The sequence below is a fragment of the Thamnophis sirtalis genome, unplaced genomic scaffold, assembly GCF_051295495.1.
Source record: "Thamnophis sirtalis isolate CommonGarterSnake01/CBP01778 unplaced genomic scaffold, rThaSir2_p1.2 scaffold_6, whole genome shotgun sequence".
Classification (NCBI taxonomy): Eukaryota; Metazoa; Chordata; class Lepidosauria; order Squamata; family Natricidae; genus Thamnophis; species Thamnophis sirtalis.
This window is the reverse complement of record NW_028261386.1, coordinates 38,032,722-38,047,484: the sequence shown is the minus strand read 5'-3', so window position 1 is coordinate 38,047,484 and position 14,763 is coordinate 38,032,722. Positions and strand designations below refer to the sequence as shown.

Sequence of the window (14,763 nt, the reverse complement as noted above, 5' to 3'; positions counted from 1 at the left end):
TTACATCTACCTATCCAGTCAAGTCTGGCAGGAAGAGCAAGATCACATCTGCTAAGGAATTCCATCTGACATGGATCCAAAAAGTGAGCCTTCTCTGCTATAACAGCTGCTCTTTGATGAGATTGCCTAGACCAGCGGTGTCAAACTTGTGTTGTCACGGTAGCGTCACATGATGTACTGACAAGGTGGTGCAGTGGTTAAATGCAGCACTGCAGGCTACTGCTAGATCAGCAGGTCAGCGGTTCAAATCTCACCGGCTCAGGGTTGACTCAGCCTTCCATCCTTCCGAGGTGGGTAAAATGAGGACCCAGATTGTTGGGGGCAATATGCTGACTCTCTGTAAACCGCTTAGAGAGGCCTGAAAGGCCTATGAAGCGGTATATAAGTCTACTGCTATTGCTATTGCTATTGACGTACTTTTCCTCCTTAGCTAAACCAGACGGGGCCAGCATGTGATGCATCGGGGCCCCAGGCCACAAGTTTGACACCCCTGGTCTAGACCTACTGACTTTCCGGAAATCTCTTAAAACATGGTTTTGTCAGCAAGTTTGGAGATCCAATGTAAATAGAAGTATATTATAACTATATGGACCTTGAATGCACTCTCCCATTCACTCTGCAGTGAATATATTCATATTTTTAATTTTAAAAGTTTATAAAGCTGTGTTTTTACCGTATTTTTCAGAGTATAAGACGCACCAAGGTTTTGAAGAGGCAAATTTTTTAAAAAAGTAGGTAGGTAGATAGAAGGATAGAGAAGGAGAGAGAGAGAAATATAGTAGGTAGGTAGGGAGTGAGAGAGAGTAGGTAGGTAGATAGAGGGATAGAGAGAGAGAAATACAGTAGGGAGGGAGGGAGAGAGAGAGTAGATAGGTAGGTAGGGAGATGTTTCCAGGTGTATTTATCCATGTACTGGAGAAGGAAATCAACCTGCAGCACCTAAGACTTGTTTCTGGTGGCACAGCACTTGATCAATCTAATTCTCATCAATCACTCTAACTAAAGAGCTTTCCGAAAGGAAAAAAAAAACTTTCTGCACTCTGCAAACCTCCCAAAAATGCCCCCCTTTTTTTTCAAATAAAAGGCATGAATAGTTGGGGGGGGGGCTTGCAGTGTGCTCCTGAAGAGGTGGGAGGGCAAAAATGAGCAAAAAACGGCCCATTTTTCACAAAAATGGGCCCGTTTTTGTCAAAAAAATTGCATGCATAGCCTTATGGAGGCTTATAGAGTGCTGCTGGGGGCTGGGGAAATGGCCCATTTTTTGCTCATTTTTGCCCTCCCCAGCCCCTAGGAGCTCTCTGAAAGCCTTCGTAAGGATATGCGTGGCCATTTTTGTGAAGGGGCGGGGCTTTGGGAGCCAAAAAATGCTGTATTCGATGTATAAGACACACCCAGATTTTCAGCCTCTTTTTTGAGGAAAAAAGTTGCATCTTATACTCTGAAAAATACAGTAATTGTTTTGTTTCAACTGTATGCCATCCAGAGACCTATCCATTAAGTGCATGGCTATATCAATTATATAGATAGATCTCCTGCTATGTGGCCATGTTAAGCTTATTTCCAAAATAATGCATACTTTGATTACATTACTTCTGGCCTATTGCAATGTGCTTCATATAAAGCTGCCTCTGACATTATTTTGAAATGGGCTAGGAGGCTGCCGTTCATTTACTATCAAATACTGCATAAATGGAGTGTAAAACTCTCTTGCTAAAATAGGTACATGGGCTTATAATTTGTTTCTGAATTTAATCAAAAGTGCTGGCATTACTGACCTTTAAATATTTGAAAGATTTATGGGCAGAATATTAATGGATTGCTTCTGTATGAATCCTACATGTTGAAATAATTTTCAGAGTATTCTTTGTACATCTCAAAACTCCACAATCTGTATGACTGGAATAAGAACATCTTTTTGATAAATTTATCTAGGCTTCATTTTTAAATAAATTTATTTAACTTATCAAAATATAAGATATAAACAAAGGGACATACAATCTCGCTCATGTATAATCTTGCTTTATTTAATATTTAAATATTTTATTGCTATTTTGGTAATTCTGGTTTGTGATTTTTTATGTATTTTTATTGCAAGCTACATGGGACCCTACAGGATAAATATGCTCTAAATAAACAAATTAATGTTATCACTAAGCCTTGAAGCTGTTTTGATTACCAGCTATATAATTAAATGCAATCAACTACCATCTAGGAAAAAAAGTGCTTTCTGAAAATTTTCCATTCCCAATTTTAATGTTCTGGCAACTTAAATTTGGATAAACAGTAAAGTAAGTATTCAAACTGTTTTTGAAGCAGGAAAACTTAATTGTGCTTTTAATGTGCTTCTTCAGAGTATTAGCTGAGGAGCAGTTTGGAATCTTTTTGCACAAGACTATTTAACGATTAGACATACGATTGAAGTTACAAAATCAATTCATTTACTCCCCAAAGTTTTAGGCTTTTCAGATCCATGATCCATGTTTAATTTACAGGGCAAATACATTTCTGTAGAATGTCTAAACGCATGACAGAATTCAATAACTGTATGGGAAAGGGACTTTTCAGCAATAATAAAGATAAAGGAATTCTCTGCTTTTCACCTGATCTTCAATTAAGCAGAGTTCTGAGAAAAAGCATACATCTCTCATTGAAAGGCATAAAAGGATATGTATCGTCAATAATAATGCTAGCCATTCTCAAGTAACATGCTTACTTACAAAAATTACGTTCAGGTAAAAACATTATACATATAATTCCTTTTTTATTCATATGTAATTGTCCTACTGGAATAATATAACTATGTTGTCTATGTTCTCTTATGTTAAAATTTCTGATGATTTATATCTGAATGAACCTTTCTGGACATAGGAAAGCAGTTTAGATTGGAAGACAAAAGCCATAAGGCTAATGAACCTATAAAAATATAATTAAACTCACTGGAAATATAATGGTGGTATGATTAATGGTGAGATGATTATTGACCATTTTTATTGCCACTAATGGATTAATAGTGAAGTTCTGTAATAATAAATGTGACTCTGTATTCCATTCTGCATAGATAGGTACAAACCCAGATTTAATTGTTCTTTGATTACTGCCTTACCTTTGTGAATCCCTTTCATCCCTTGCTTTTTCCCTGGTTCTTTTGAAATCGGAACTTCTAACTCATTAGTTTCTTTAGCTTGTCTATATTGCTTTAACTGGTCAGCAAAATCATCTTTTTCATCTTCATTGTAGCCAAAATCATCACTGTAATTATCATAATCTTTGCTTTTTGATTTTTTATTATGCTGTATCTTCTGTGAAGGGTTATATTTTCCTGAAATATGCCCTTGCTGGATAAAACATAAAGATAATTAGAAGCATATGAGAATACTAATTAAGAATAAATCTCTAGTATATTAATGTAACAAGATATCAAGATTCTACATGAGTTACATATATATATATATATATATATATATATATATATATATATATATATATATATATATATATATATAGTAGCATTTACTCTTCTAAAGTTTTCTTTACTGTAATTTAAAAAAATATACTATCGGCATATTATTCTTACAAATTTTCAAAAAAGGGGGGGGAACTGTTTCTAGTGATTACCCCCAGACAAATTGACAGTTACTGGGGTAAGATGTCTGCTCATTTAATTATGAGTATATAGTAGTGTTGAAAGATTCTAAAATGAAATAATTGGATTATTCCATGTCTTTTTCAAAATCAATGGTTTCCTCCACATTGTATATATAATTCATGTAATGTGGGTTATAGAAGACAATATATTTTCAAGCAAAGCGCAGATTCTTTCTCCATGGGAAGCTAACTATATACTGTATATGTAAGCTATTAAGATAGATAAGAAAGTTTTAAAAGTAGTTAAGAGCTCCTCTGAAACACAGATTTTAATAGATTTGAATCAATATTCTGTTTGAGGTCAAAGTAACATGACATTATTGAATATTCATTTGATTGCATCATTTTTGTTGCAATAAAATTAAACCTGCATGGATACAAACACCTCTGGTACAAGCAGTTTTCCCTTACATCCTCTTTTCACTCATTCTGGTGGGAGATAAAGATATACATACAAAACCTGTACCTTCTTATTCTAGAGGCACTGTACTTTCATATCTTTTGTTTGTCCAATGTTCATTTCCTGTTTATACAGGACAATAGCCAATTTGATGAACTCCAGAAAGAAGAAAAAGATCAGTATTATATTAAACTGCCTGGAAAATTTCCCTTCTGGATTCCCTTTTTATTTATTTTTAAAATGTTGACATTAATTCCAATCATATTAGGTTTGTGTGATTGCTGAAAATGTTAAGTAGAAATGATTTGATTTAAATTATTTTTTCTGAAGTGAAACATTTATAATACTGTTGTTAGTTGATCAACCTTCTCCACTATCCATTTTGGATGTTCCCCCATTTGGGCCCCCAAGCTAGCTGGCACAAGAGCAGTAGGATTGGGGCTGATCTGACACCAGGGGGAGAGGGGGGAAATGTTCCAGAGGGCAAATGCAATGGCAGAAAAGGTCCTCCTTCTGAACTTTGCCCGCTGGAATAAGGGGCCTGACAGGGTCTGCAGCATGCCTCCTCTGCTGGCATGGGTGAGGCAGGCCAATCTCAGTTGAATGAAGTGGCGCCCCAAATACCCTGGACCCATAACATGAAGGAGCCGAGGTGGCTCAGTGGTTAGAGTGCAGTACTGCAGCCACTTCAGCTGACTGCTAAGCTGCAGTTTGGCGGTTCAAATCTCACCGGCTCAAGGTTGACTCAGCCTTCCATCCTTCCGAGGTGGGTAAAATGAGGACCCAGACTGTGGGGGCAATATGCTGACTCTGTAAACCGCTTAGAGAGGGCTGAAAGCCCTATGAAGCGGTATATAAGTCTAACTGCTATTGCTATTGCTATTGAAGGTCTGTAAAGGTGATTACCAACACCTTGAATTGCACTTGGAAGCAAACTGGCAGCAGTGGTGTTCTATGGGCCATTCTTCGGCCCCAAGAACTGCCTGCACCATTGCACTCTGCAGCAGCTGTAGCTTCCAAATACTCTTCAAGTATAGCTCATGTAGAGTGTATTACAATAGTCAAACTGTGAGACTTTCTTATAAACTGAGGAACATAAGAAGCTTTGAAATGTCTGTTTCCGTAAGAGATATTTATTGGATTTGCTTGTCTTTTATCTCATACTGTCAATATCATACATGGTGTAACACGCAGCTGTACAGAATTCATGGAAACTTATTTAATCAACATGTATCTGCAGCTTCACTATACGCTATTACAAAAAATAATATGGTAGAGATATCAGATTATCAGAAATCTAAAATAATATCCATTTTCTTTCAAAACACATGAATTAAATGAAGGTTTTTATACAAACTGGGAAAAGGGCAGAAATAAAAATTGTTTCATTTTGACCGGAGATTTTACTCACCTGAAAAAGGCTTGGAAATTTTAGTCACTCCAAAAAGGCGACATCCTTTTATAGTCCTTTATACAGGTAGCCCTTGACTTACAACCGTTCATTTAACAATAGTTTAAGGTTATGACAGCCTTGGAAAAAGTGACTTATGACTCGTACTTACACTTATGACAGTTGCATTCCTGCGGTCACATGATTGCAATTTGAGAGTTTGGCAACTGGCTCATATTTATTTCCAGTTGCAGTGTCCTGTGATCATGTGATCGCAATTTTGACCTGTTTTACTAATTTCTGACCAAAAAAAAAGGAAAACACACCCCACTGGGGAAGTTGGATTTGGTTAATGACCATATGATTTGCTTAACAACTGCAGTGATTTATTTAAAGACTGCTGTAAAATTATCATAAATTTGGATCTGACTTAATTTATGATGGCAATGACTATTGACAATAATTTCGGTCCCAATTGTGGTTGTAAGTCAACGACTAGCAGTGTTATATTTACAGTACCCTGTTTCCCCCAAAATAAGACCCCTCTGGATAATAAGCCCAATTGTGCTTCTGAGCACATGCCCTAAAATAAGCCCTCCCCCGAAAATAAGCCCTCCCCGAAAATACTGCAACACATTAGCAGCCGTGAGGTAACCACACTCGCTGCCACCTGCACCTCAAAAATAATAAGACCTCCCCGAAAATAAGGCCAAGTGATTATTTGGGGGGGTGTCAAAAGAAAATAAGACCCTGTCTTATTTTTGGGGAAATACGGTACTTATCCCTTACCTCCACATTGTGAAGAGTAGCAAACATGGAATAAGAATTATTTGTTTAGGGAATAAATAAACTATATTTACATATTTTTGAAAATAATACAGTGCACTTATATGTCTAAACTAATCCAATATAATTAATTTAAAAAATAGTTCACATCTTTTGAGAAAAATAATCAAGCAACTATTTAAACAGCATGGAAAAACAAACAAAATGAAGTTTTTTTAAAAGCTGTACCTGAAGGAATGAAGACTCATAATCTCTATAGAAACCAGCTCCTTTCTTATGAGATCTTTCTGTACGTTCAACATCAGAGTCAATGCTATAGTCAGAACTATCATCACTAGAAGGTGAATTATGCTGAAAAGGAATAACATTTATACAATGATTGCTGTAGTATTGTGTGTGTATTTGTGTGTGTGTGTGAGTGAGAGAGAGAGAGAGAGAGATTTCACACATATCTATCTGTATGATTGAAATTACTACAAGTGCAAGCTAGGGTTATACAAGACAAATTGGCACAAAGATCAGTTTATCACCAATTAAGGTTGTGAATATAGTCTTATGAAGTATTGGAAACTTAATGAGCCTTGCCAGTACACATTTCAGTTCACATGGGGGTAAGAATGTTAGAATCAGCATGTGATTAAGGTTCAGTGGACTGTTTTAAGGAGTTAATATTCAGTGACCTAATTAAAGCAGAAGTATTCCAGTATAGTTTTACATTTTGTTTAAATGGGAAATAATTATTAGTTAGAAATAAACTGCATAGCATGCTAAAGAGCACTTCATACCTTATGTTTATCTCGCCTTCTCCTTTTTGATTTTTTCTTCTCTTTTTCCTTTTTGCGCTTCTTTCGTGATTTCCTATGAGATTTTTCATTCTTAGGTTTATCTTCAACTTTTGTGCCCTTTTCTTCCTTATCTTCCTCAAGTCCAGCATCATCTATTTCACCATCTTCAAGTTCACCATCCTCTCTGCTTAAGAAAGATAAAATTAGATAAAATAAGAATTTGGAAGATTGCAGGAAACAATGCAAAATTGTTTTACTTCCATGTATCTACTAGTCAAAATAGTGACATGCATTTAAATATGTTCACCCTAAATTAGCAATATATTTATTTATATTTCATATTTCTAAATATTTCATGTTTATTGTATTTCTTATATCAGACCATGCAATTTCAATTTTCTTAGTATTATCTTAATAAATATAACTAATTCTCAAAATACTTCAGAACTATATAATTCCTAATTACCAATATACAAATATATTAATACAGGTAATCCTCAACTTACAATCACAATAGGGACCAGACTTCTGGTTATATGTTTTTACAGTCATAAGTAAAGACAGCAATGTGACTAGACCTGATTTGTTTCAATGGCAGCTATTAAGCAAATCACTATGGTCATTTAATGAATACCACAGTCATAAATGCAAATCCATTCTTCCAAATGAGTAGTTTTTTCAGGAAACTGGCAAAAAATGACAAAAATTACAGTCATGTTACCATGGGCTGCCCCAACTGATGTTAAAGGCAGGCTGGTTGTTAAATGCCTGACATGCAGTTATGTGACAACAAGGATATATGTTTGTACGTGGGATGACATTTTGTGATGGCCAGAAGTGCTTTATAGGCTGTTAAGCATTGGTCTGGGTGAATCGTAATTTTTTGTTTGTAAGCAACTGGTCATAAGTTGAGGACTACTTATAGAAGCAGAAAGTAGCAAAACATATAGACTAAAATCCAACATTACAAATTATTTAGATCTTTCTCAGTGGCACAATCACTACAATATCTGCTAGAAGATTAAGACATTCTGATTTAAAATTTGAAAGAAATATTTTTTTGAGACAGTAAAGTACAATGAAATAAGCTGTGATACTATATGTGTGGAGACTGGTTTCTATTCTGGTCTCTAAGCCCTACATCAAAAATTGCTGTTGTGGGGCAAAAATACACTTTGTACTGAAGTTACAATTGTATACCAGATAAAAATAATATTGCTAAAAATAATGGACTAAATGAATTATCCATTTATTTTATAATATATAATTACAATATATGTATAAATACATAAAATTATGAAATATTATATTAGTAAACATATTAGTTTACCCAATTAAATAAGCCAAATAGTATTTTTAATGTTGCTATGTTTGTTTCCTTTGTTTGAAGGTTACTTTACATACATTATAGTTATGTATTATTTTATTTATTTTACTTTTGCTGAACTCAAGACAGCATATACACTAATGCTCCACTTCAGATTTTCCACAGAATAATCTTGTGAGATGGACTAAGAGCTTGACTGATCCAAATTCAATCAATTGGCTTTCATGTTTAAGAGAAGACTAAAAAGACTATCTTCTGGTTTCTACCAAGCACCTTAGCTGTATACCAAACTGATTCAAACAAAATAAATTGTTGGTATTAACTTGAAAATTTATTCATGGCTGTTTATAATTTATGCTTTTAAAATTGTATTAGGGGAACATTTTTGGCAGTTTTCTATGGTACAACCTAAAGTACAGGCTAATGCAGATTTTAAGATTCATATCAGAAGTGCTATGCTGAAAATATGGAACAAATATAAACCCTGACTGTGTCTGAAAATGCCTTTACCTCAGCATAGGAAACATACAGGAAAGAAAGAATACATAAAGAAAACTGGTTAAATACTGAGAGTTGATAGAATGCAAACACAGAATACATAAGATAAAATCAAGAGAGCAATTGGCTGCTGAAGAATTTAGTTTTCATTTTTTTATAAAAGATTTAAAGCAGATAATAGGACATTTGGCACATAGCAGAACAAAAATTCAACTATGTACAAATGATAAACATGTAACTGAATAAATATATAAATGTTCATTGAAATTTGAAGCAGAACAACAAGTGGAAGATTGTAAAATTGGTGTAAGAACTTTGGACACAATATACTGATGGAACAGTGGGAAAATGTGGTTTATGGGATTAAAATTTACATTGTTATACCTTAAAAGAGATTTTTTTAAATAAAATGATATATCACTGATATATGACTCTAGAAAAATTGTCTAGAATATATAAAAGTATTTCAAATTTGTGTTGGAAATGTGGACAAAATGAGGAGTAATTTTATCATGCCTATGGACTTGTAAAAAAAATCAGACATTTTGGGGTTCAAGTACATATAAGCAAACAAATAATTTTAATAATCAACATTCAACTGAAATTAGAAATTTGTTTGCCAAGGTTAATGGACAGTTAATAAAAAAAGAACCATAGAAGATTATTTTTATGTATGATTCTTGCTGTAATATTTTTTTATATGCACAAAAATGGAAAGAATCTGAAATACCCACAACGGAGAAAAGATTGGGAAAGACGATAGAACTAGCAAAAATGGTGTCTAGAAACCCTTATGGCCTTTTTGCTGAAAAAAAAAAGATAAAAGAAAAATGACCTTGTGATTTATGAGTCTGGCTATTAGAAAAGAAAGCTTGCAGAAATTTACATGATGTAAATTTGGAAAAAGAGAGTAAAATACAAATGAATTTATAATTGCTAACAAAAAGATTGGAAGTTGCTTATTTATAATAGATTCTTTCTTTTTTTTTCTATTTCCTCTATTTTCTTATCCACTAGTCTTTGTTTCTTAGATTTTTCTATTATTTGAATTGTTTTTATCTTGTTAAAAAGTTCTTCAATTAAAAATACATAAAACAATTCAGAATAGATTCTAAAGTAGATAAAACAGCAACAGCAGCCACTATTGTTTTGTTTTTTGAGAATGCCCTTTGGGGTCTATGTTGGATCCTGGGAAAGTTCCAGAAATACAAGATAAGTTTGCAGATGGTATTTTATCATGTTTGCCACCATTTTTATCATTACAAGTTATTTTAGAAAATTCCTTGGGTTAGGGAATTTGGCAATCATTATAAATGGGTTAGCAGGTATACTGTTATCATAGACACCAAACTGATAATTCAGAATATAATTATGCCTTGCAGTTTGAAATATTGTACTCCAAAACCAAGTCTATTTACCGTTTCCCTGAAAATAAGACCTTCCCAGATAATAATTGGGCTTTTGAGCACATGCTCTAAAATAACCCTCCCGAAAATATTGCAACACAGCAGCAGCCATGAGGTGACCATACTCATCGCCTCCCGCACCTCAAAAATAATAAGACCTCCCCGAAATGAAGGCCAAGCACTTATTTCGTGGGTCAAAAGAATGGGAACCCAGATTATTGGGGTAATATGCTGACTCTGTAAACCACTTAGAAAGGGCTGTAAAGCACTGTGAAGCAGTATATAAGTTTAAGTGCTATTGCTATATCTCACACATTAGTAAATGATGCCTAGACCTGTAGCAAAAGCTAGTATGATATTCTGACAAAGATATCCTGTTCTTACAATATTCTTTATTTTCACAATTAGTAAGGGGTACAGAGTTAAAGCTACTTTTGAAGAACAAAGTGTTCTAGGTCATAATAATACACTGAAGTTTAATTCCCTTACTTTTCATGCTCACTTAAATTGGCCTTCTCCAAATTGGCATTGCCTAGATATGTTGAACTGTAATTCCCAGAATTCCATATCAACTTCTGGGAATTGTAATCAAATATTTTTGGACAGTATCAAGTTGAAGAAGGCCAATTTAAAATGCACAGAGCTAGGGAAACTTAGAACAAAGGGAAATAAATAAACACAGCTAATGGAAACATTGGCACAGCTGGCAAAGAAACAGGATGTGTTCAGAAAAGTGACTTAGCTCAGGCATGCAATAAGCTCCCTAAGGTATAAACGAAATCATTTTCGGGTTACAGTTATATAAGATTCTTAATTTATAAATATTCAGATGTGTTCAATATATCCAGCTTCCAAAGTGAAGTGAAACAAGATGATCTTTTCAAAACGTAACATACTGTAATTATGCCTTTAATATTATAATAGTTACTTAACAATATGCCTGCCATAGGAACTTAACTGATGTAATTTTAATCTATAGTTTAGACATACAAGAACTTTATATATAGTATTTAAATTACAAAGTATACTTTTGCCACATTGGTGTGTGTTTGTGTGTGTGTGTGTGTGTGTATCTATATATCATATTACAAAAGCAGAGTAACAGTGTAACAAGAATATATCTTATACTGTTACTTTAAGAGAAAAATATTGTTTTGAAGACAAATCTCCAAAACCTATTTTTAACTTGATCCTATCAATAAAGATTTTTAAAATAATAAACGTGATAGAAAGTAAACAATGAAGATGCAAAAATATATTTGCTTTCCATTATTTCAATTGACCTCTATAAAACTATATTATAAATAGTTTTACATTTGAAACTACATCAGTTTTTTAAACTAATAAACTACAATGTGATAATGCATAGCTGAGAAATGCTCTTTTCAAATTTTTAATAGCAAACTTTAACCAAACTTTTAATTACTCATTTAAAAATATTTAAATTATATAAAAATATTAAACACATCAGTGAAAACTGATCCCATTAACCACTTACTGTTAAGTGCAGTGGTGGCATACTTCTTGCAATTAATGATGTATTAATTTTCAAAAAGGAAATTAATTTAACTCTGACAACCATAGAAGCACCAAATACTCCCATATAGCTGTAAATTTTTATGATACCTTCTAAGACTTCAATATTATGAACTTCTATGGAATATAATACGGGGTTGTCACTGTTACTTCTATGCTTTCGAAGAGATGCTAATAGAATTTCATTTGTATCTTAAATTCCAAATTGTTTTATATTATGAAGACAAAGATTAATGCATGCATATTGGAAAATGTATTAGCCAATGGATAATTAAAATCATTTGAATTAATATTTAAATATGTAAATGTTAAAACAATTACAAATGAATAAGCTATATTTAAATTTTAAGTTTTGTACACTAATTCAATTTATTTATGAATTCTCATGTAGAAAAATAGTCAAGAAATCCAGTTTCAGGCAGTTACTAGTGAATGGTTTAAGCATTTATCTTATCTATTCCAGATATATTTAATTATGTCAGTGCAAAAATGGAACAGGAGAATGGGCAGCTGTATCTAAGAACTAAGGTGGGTCATCAGGTTAAATAATTGAGATCTGTCTCTAGATCATTTTATTGAAACAAAATGAGAGCTCTCTTGAAATGAAAAGAGCACATCCCTTTGTTTCCTTCAAAATGTTACATGGAAGTCAGTGAACAAGATAAACTCCATTGTATTTGAAATACCACAGTTGAATGTGGACTTTCACTACTTGTTTTGAGATTCCTGACTTTTCTAATAAGAGAGAAGGGGAGGGGGAGATAGATTGCATGGAAAGGTTCCTACTTCAAAATAAGGAAGTACAATTCTTGTCTACTATTCTGTCAAAAATAATTAAGGTAACCTCAACTTTAAAGTTATTCATTTAAAATATGTTTCATTGATTAGAGACATCTTGAAGGTTAAAAGGAAAGAATATAAGAACTTTTTATTGCAGTTGTCATGGTTAACAGGAATAATTTAATTAGGGGCTATTTTGCACAGTCATACAATTTCTAAGCCTTAGGTGTCCTTCTTAGCCTTAGTATAATTCCACTTATCTAAACAGATCCACTTATAGATTTAGATTGGCTGGTCAACTTCAATATACTTCATGAATAATTTTGTAAAAATTTTGTCCAATCGTATAGAAAAAAGCTTGTTTTGTTTTGCATACATCTTGGATTCATTATTGCAGTTTGTAACTTATCAAAAGATCACGGTATTTTGTTCTGTTTCTACTAATTAACATGCAAACTTTATCTTGCTGGACAGTTCAGTTCAGGTTGACTAATACAGGTAGTCCTTGATTTACGACCACAACTGAGCCCAAAATCTGTGTTGTTAAGTAAAACATTTGTTAAGTGAGTTTTGGCCCCATTTTACAACATTTCCGGCAACAGTTGTTAAGTGAATGACTGCAATTGTTAAGTTAGTAACATAGTTTTTAAGTGTATCTGGCTTCCCCATTGACTTTGCTCATCAGAAGGGTGATCCCAGGATCTTGGGACCCAGCAATGGCCGTAAGTATGAACCAGTTGCCAAGCATCTGAATTTATGATCACATGATCATCGGGATACTACAAAGTCATAAGGGTGAAAAATGCTCATAAATCAGTTTTTTCAATGCCTTTGTAACTTTGAACAGCCACTAAATGAACCATTGTAAGTCCAGGACCACCTGTATTAAAAGTTACAATGCTGTACTGCAGTAACCATTTTGAAATATTCACTGTTTAATCAACAATCTAACACTGTAACTATGTTAGTGAACAAGTGCTGATTTGAAGGCATGATATATGAGGCCCAGACCTGATTCACTGTAGCTATGGGCAAATCATTTGAATTGCTATTCTCCTTGGTATTCCTGTTTGTAGAAGGGGAAAGGCTATATCCTACTTACTGTGTTGCTGCATGAATAAGGTATTATGTAATGTTTTGTATCACTTTCATAAAATAGCATTGTACATACTTGTGGAGGGACACCGGGATTATAGGAGACTTGTCTATTAATGGGACCTCCATTACAAATCTTGATGTAAAGAAATTTTTTGCATACATGTTGGAAAATGTGGGAGAAATAATTTCAGGTTTCCACATGTTTAAAAACAAATTAGTGAAGAAAGCCATATCTGTATGAAAGCAAACATTTGCAGAGAGACAGGCAGATAGAGAGAGAGAGAGAAAAGGAGCAGGACCTCAAACCAGCAAATGCCTCTGGTTTGTCAGATTATGGAATTAGAATTGTAAACTGGCAAAGAGAAAAATCTGACAAAACCTCATATATACACACATACAAAGAGTTCTAGTTAATGTGTAAGGTGTATACATTGTTATACAGCTTCATATATGTTACATATATGAGGGGATACAGTCTGCCTTTGAGTTCAAATGGCAATGAGACAGGGGATTAAGAACAACAGTGACATTACACACAGCCAATGTAAAGTGCATTTTATGAAAAAAAAATGTTAAAAAAAAGGAAATGTAAAAAATGCATGCAAAATGCACCTTGAAGTTATCACCCACCCTTAAAAACATCCTTGTATCTAGACTAAAAAGAAAAAAAAACCCACCCCTACCTCAGGCTGAAGGTGACTTTCCCCCATACAATACTATAGACATTTTCTTTCCTTAAATTCACCTAGGCACATTTAAGACATCGTCATTACCACCATTATCATCATCATCATCATCACATAGCATACCATCATTCTTAGTTATTATCACTGTTAATTATCACCATTGAGAAGCGGAGAGAGAGAAAGAGAAAGAGAAGAACGTTACTCGACCTTTCGTCCCCTGCATGTTGCCTGTCAGAGTCGGGCATGTTTTGGTCAAGAACTGGGTTTGGGGGCTTGGAGAATAGGCTTTCAAAGGCCATTGTGCTGGCTGTGCCTGTGTGCAGGGAGGAGGAGGAGGAAGGGGGGAGGAAGGCAGGACGCTGCTGCCAGTCGTAGGGCGCAGGGAGAGGAGGTGGAGGCGGCGCGCAGTCGTGCGCACACACAAAC

The 14,763-nt window shown here is 34.1% G+C and overlaps 1 protein-coding gene across 3 annotated transcripts in view; it reads right to left on the bottom strand.

The window, feature by feature from the left end:
• Window positions 1–14,763, bottom strand: part of ZC3H6 (zinc finger CCCH-type containing 6) — a 28,618-nt gene extending 13,855 nt beyond the window's left edge. The window contains exons 1-4 of one of the 3 annotated variants that reach the window (XM_087717631.1): window positions 14,545–14,763; window positions 7,007–7,190; window positions 6,450–6,572; window positions 3,104–3,335 (exon numbers count right to left, since the gene is read on the bottom strand). In XM_087717631.1, coding sequence (XP_087573757.1) covers window positions 3,104–3,335; window positions 6,450–6,572; window positions 7,007–7,190; window positions 14,545–14,636 — 631 coding nt within the window. In that variant the 5' untranslated portion in view covers window positions 14,637–14,763. Of the gene's footprint in view, window positions 1–1,775; window positions 1,887–3,103; window positions 3,336–6,449; window positions 6,573–7,006; window positions 7,191–14,544 lie in introns of those variants that run through there. The other 2 variants (XM_014052350.2, XM_087717632.1) reach the window with 2 other exon arrangements.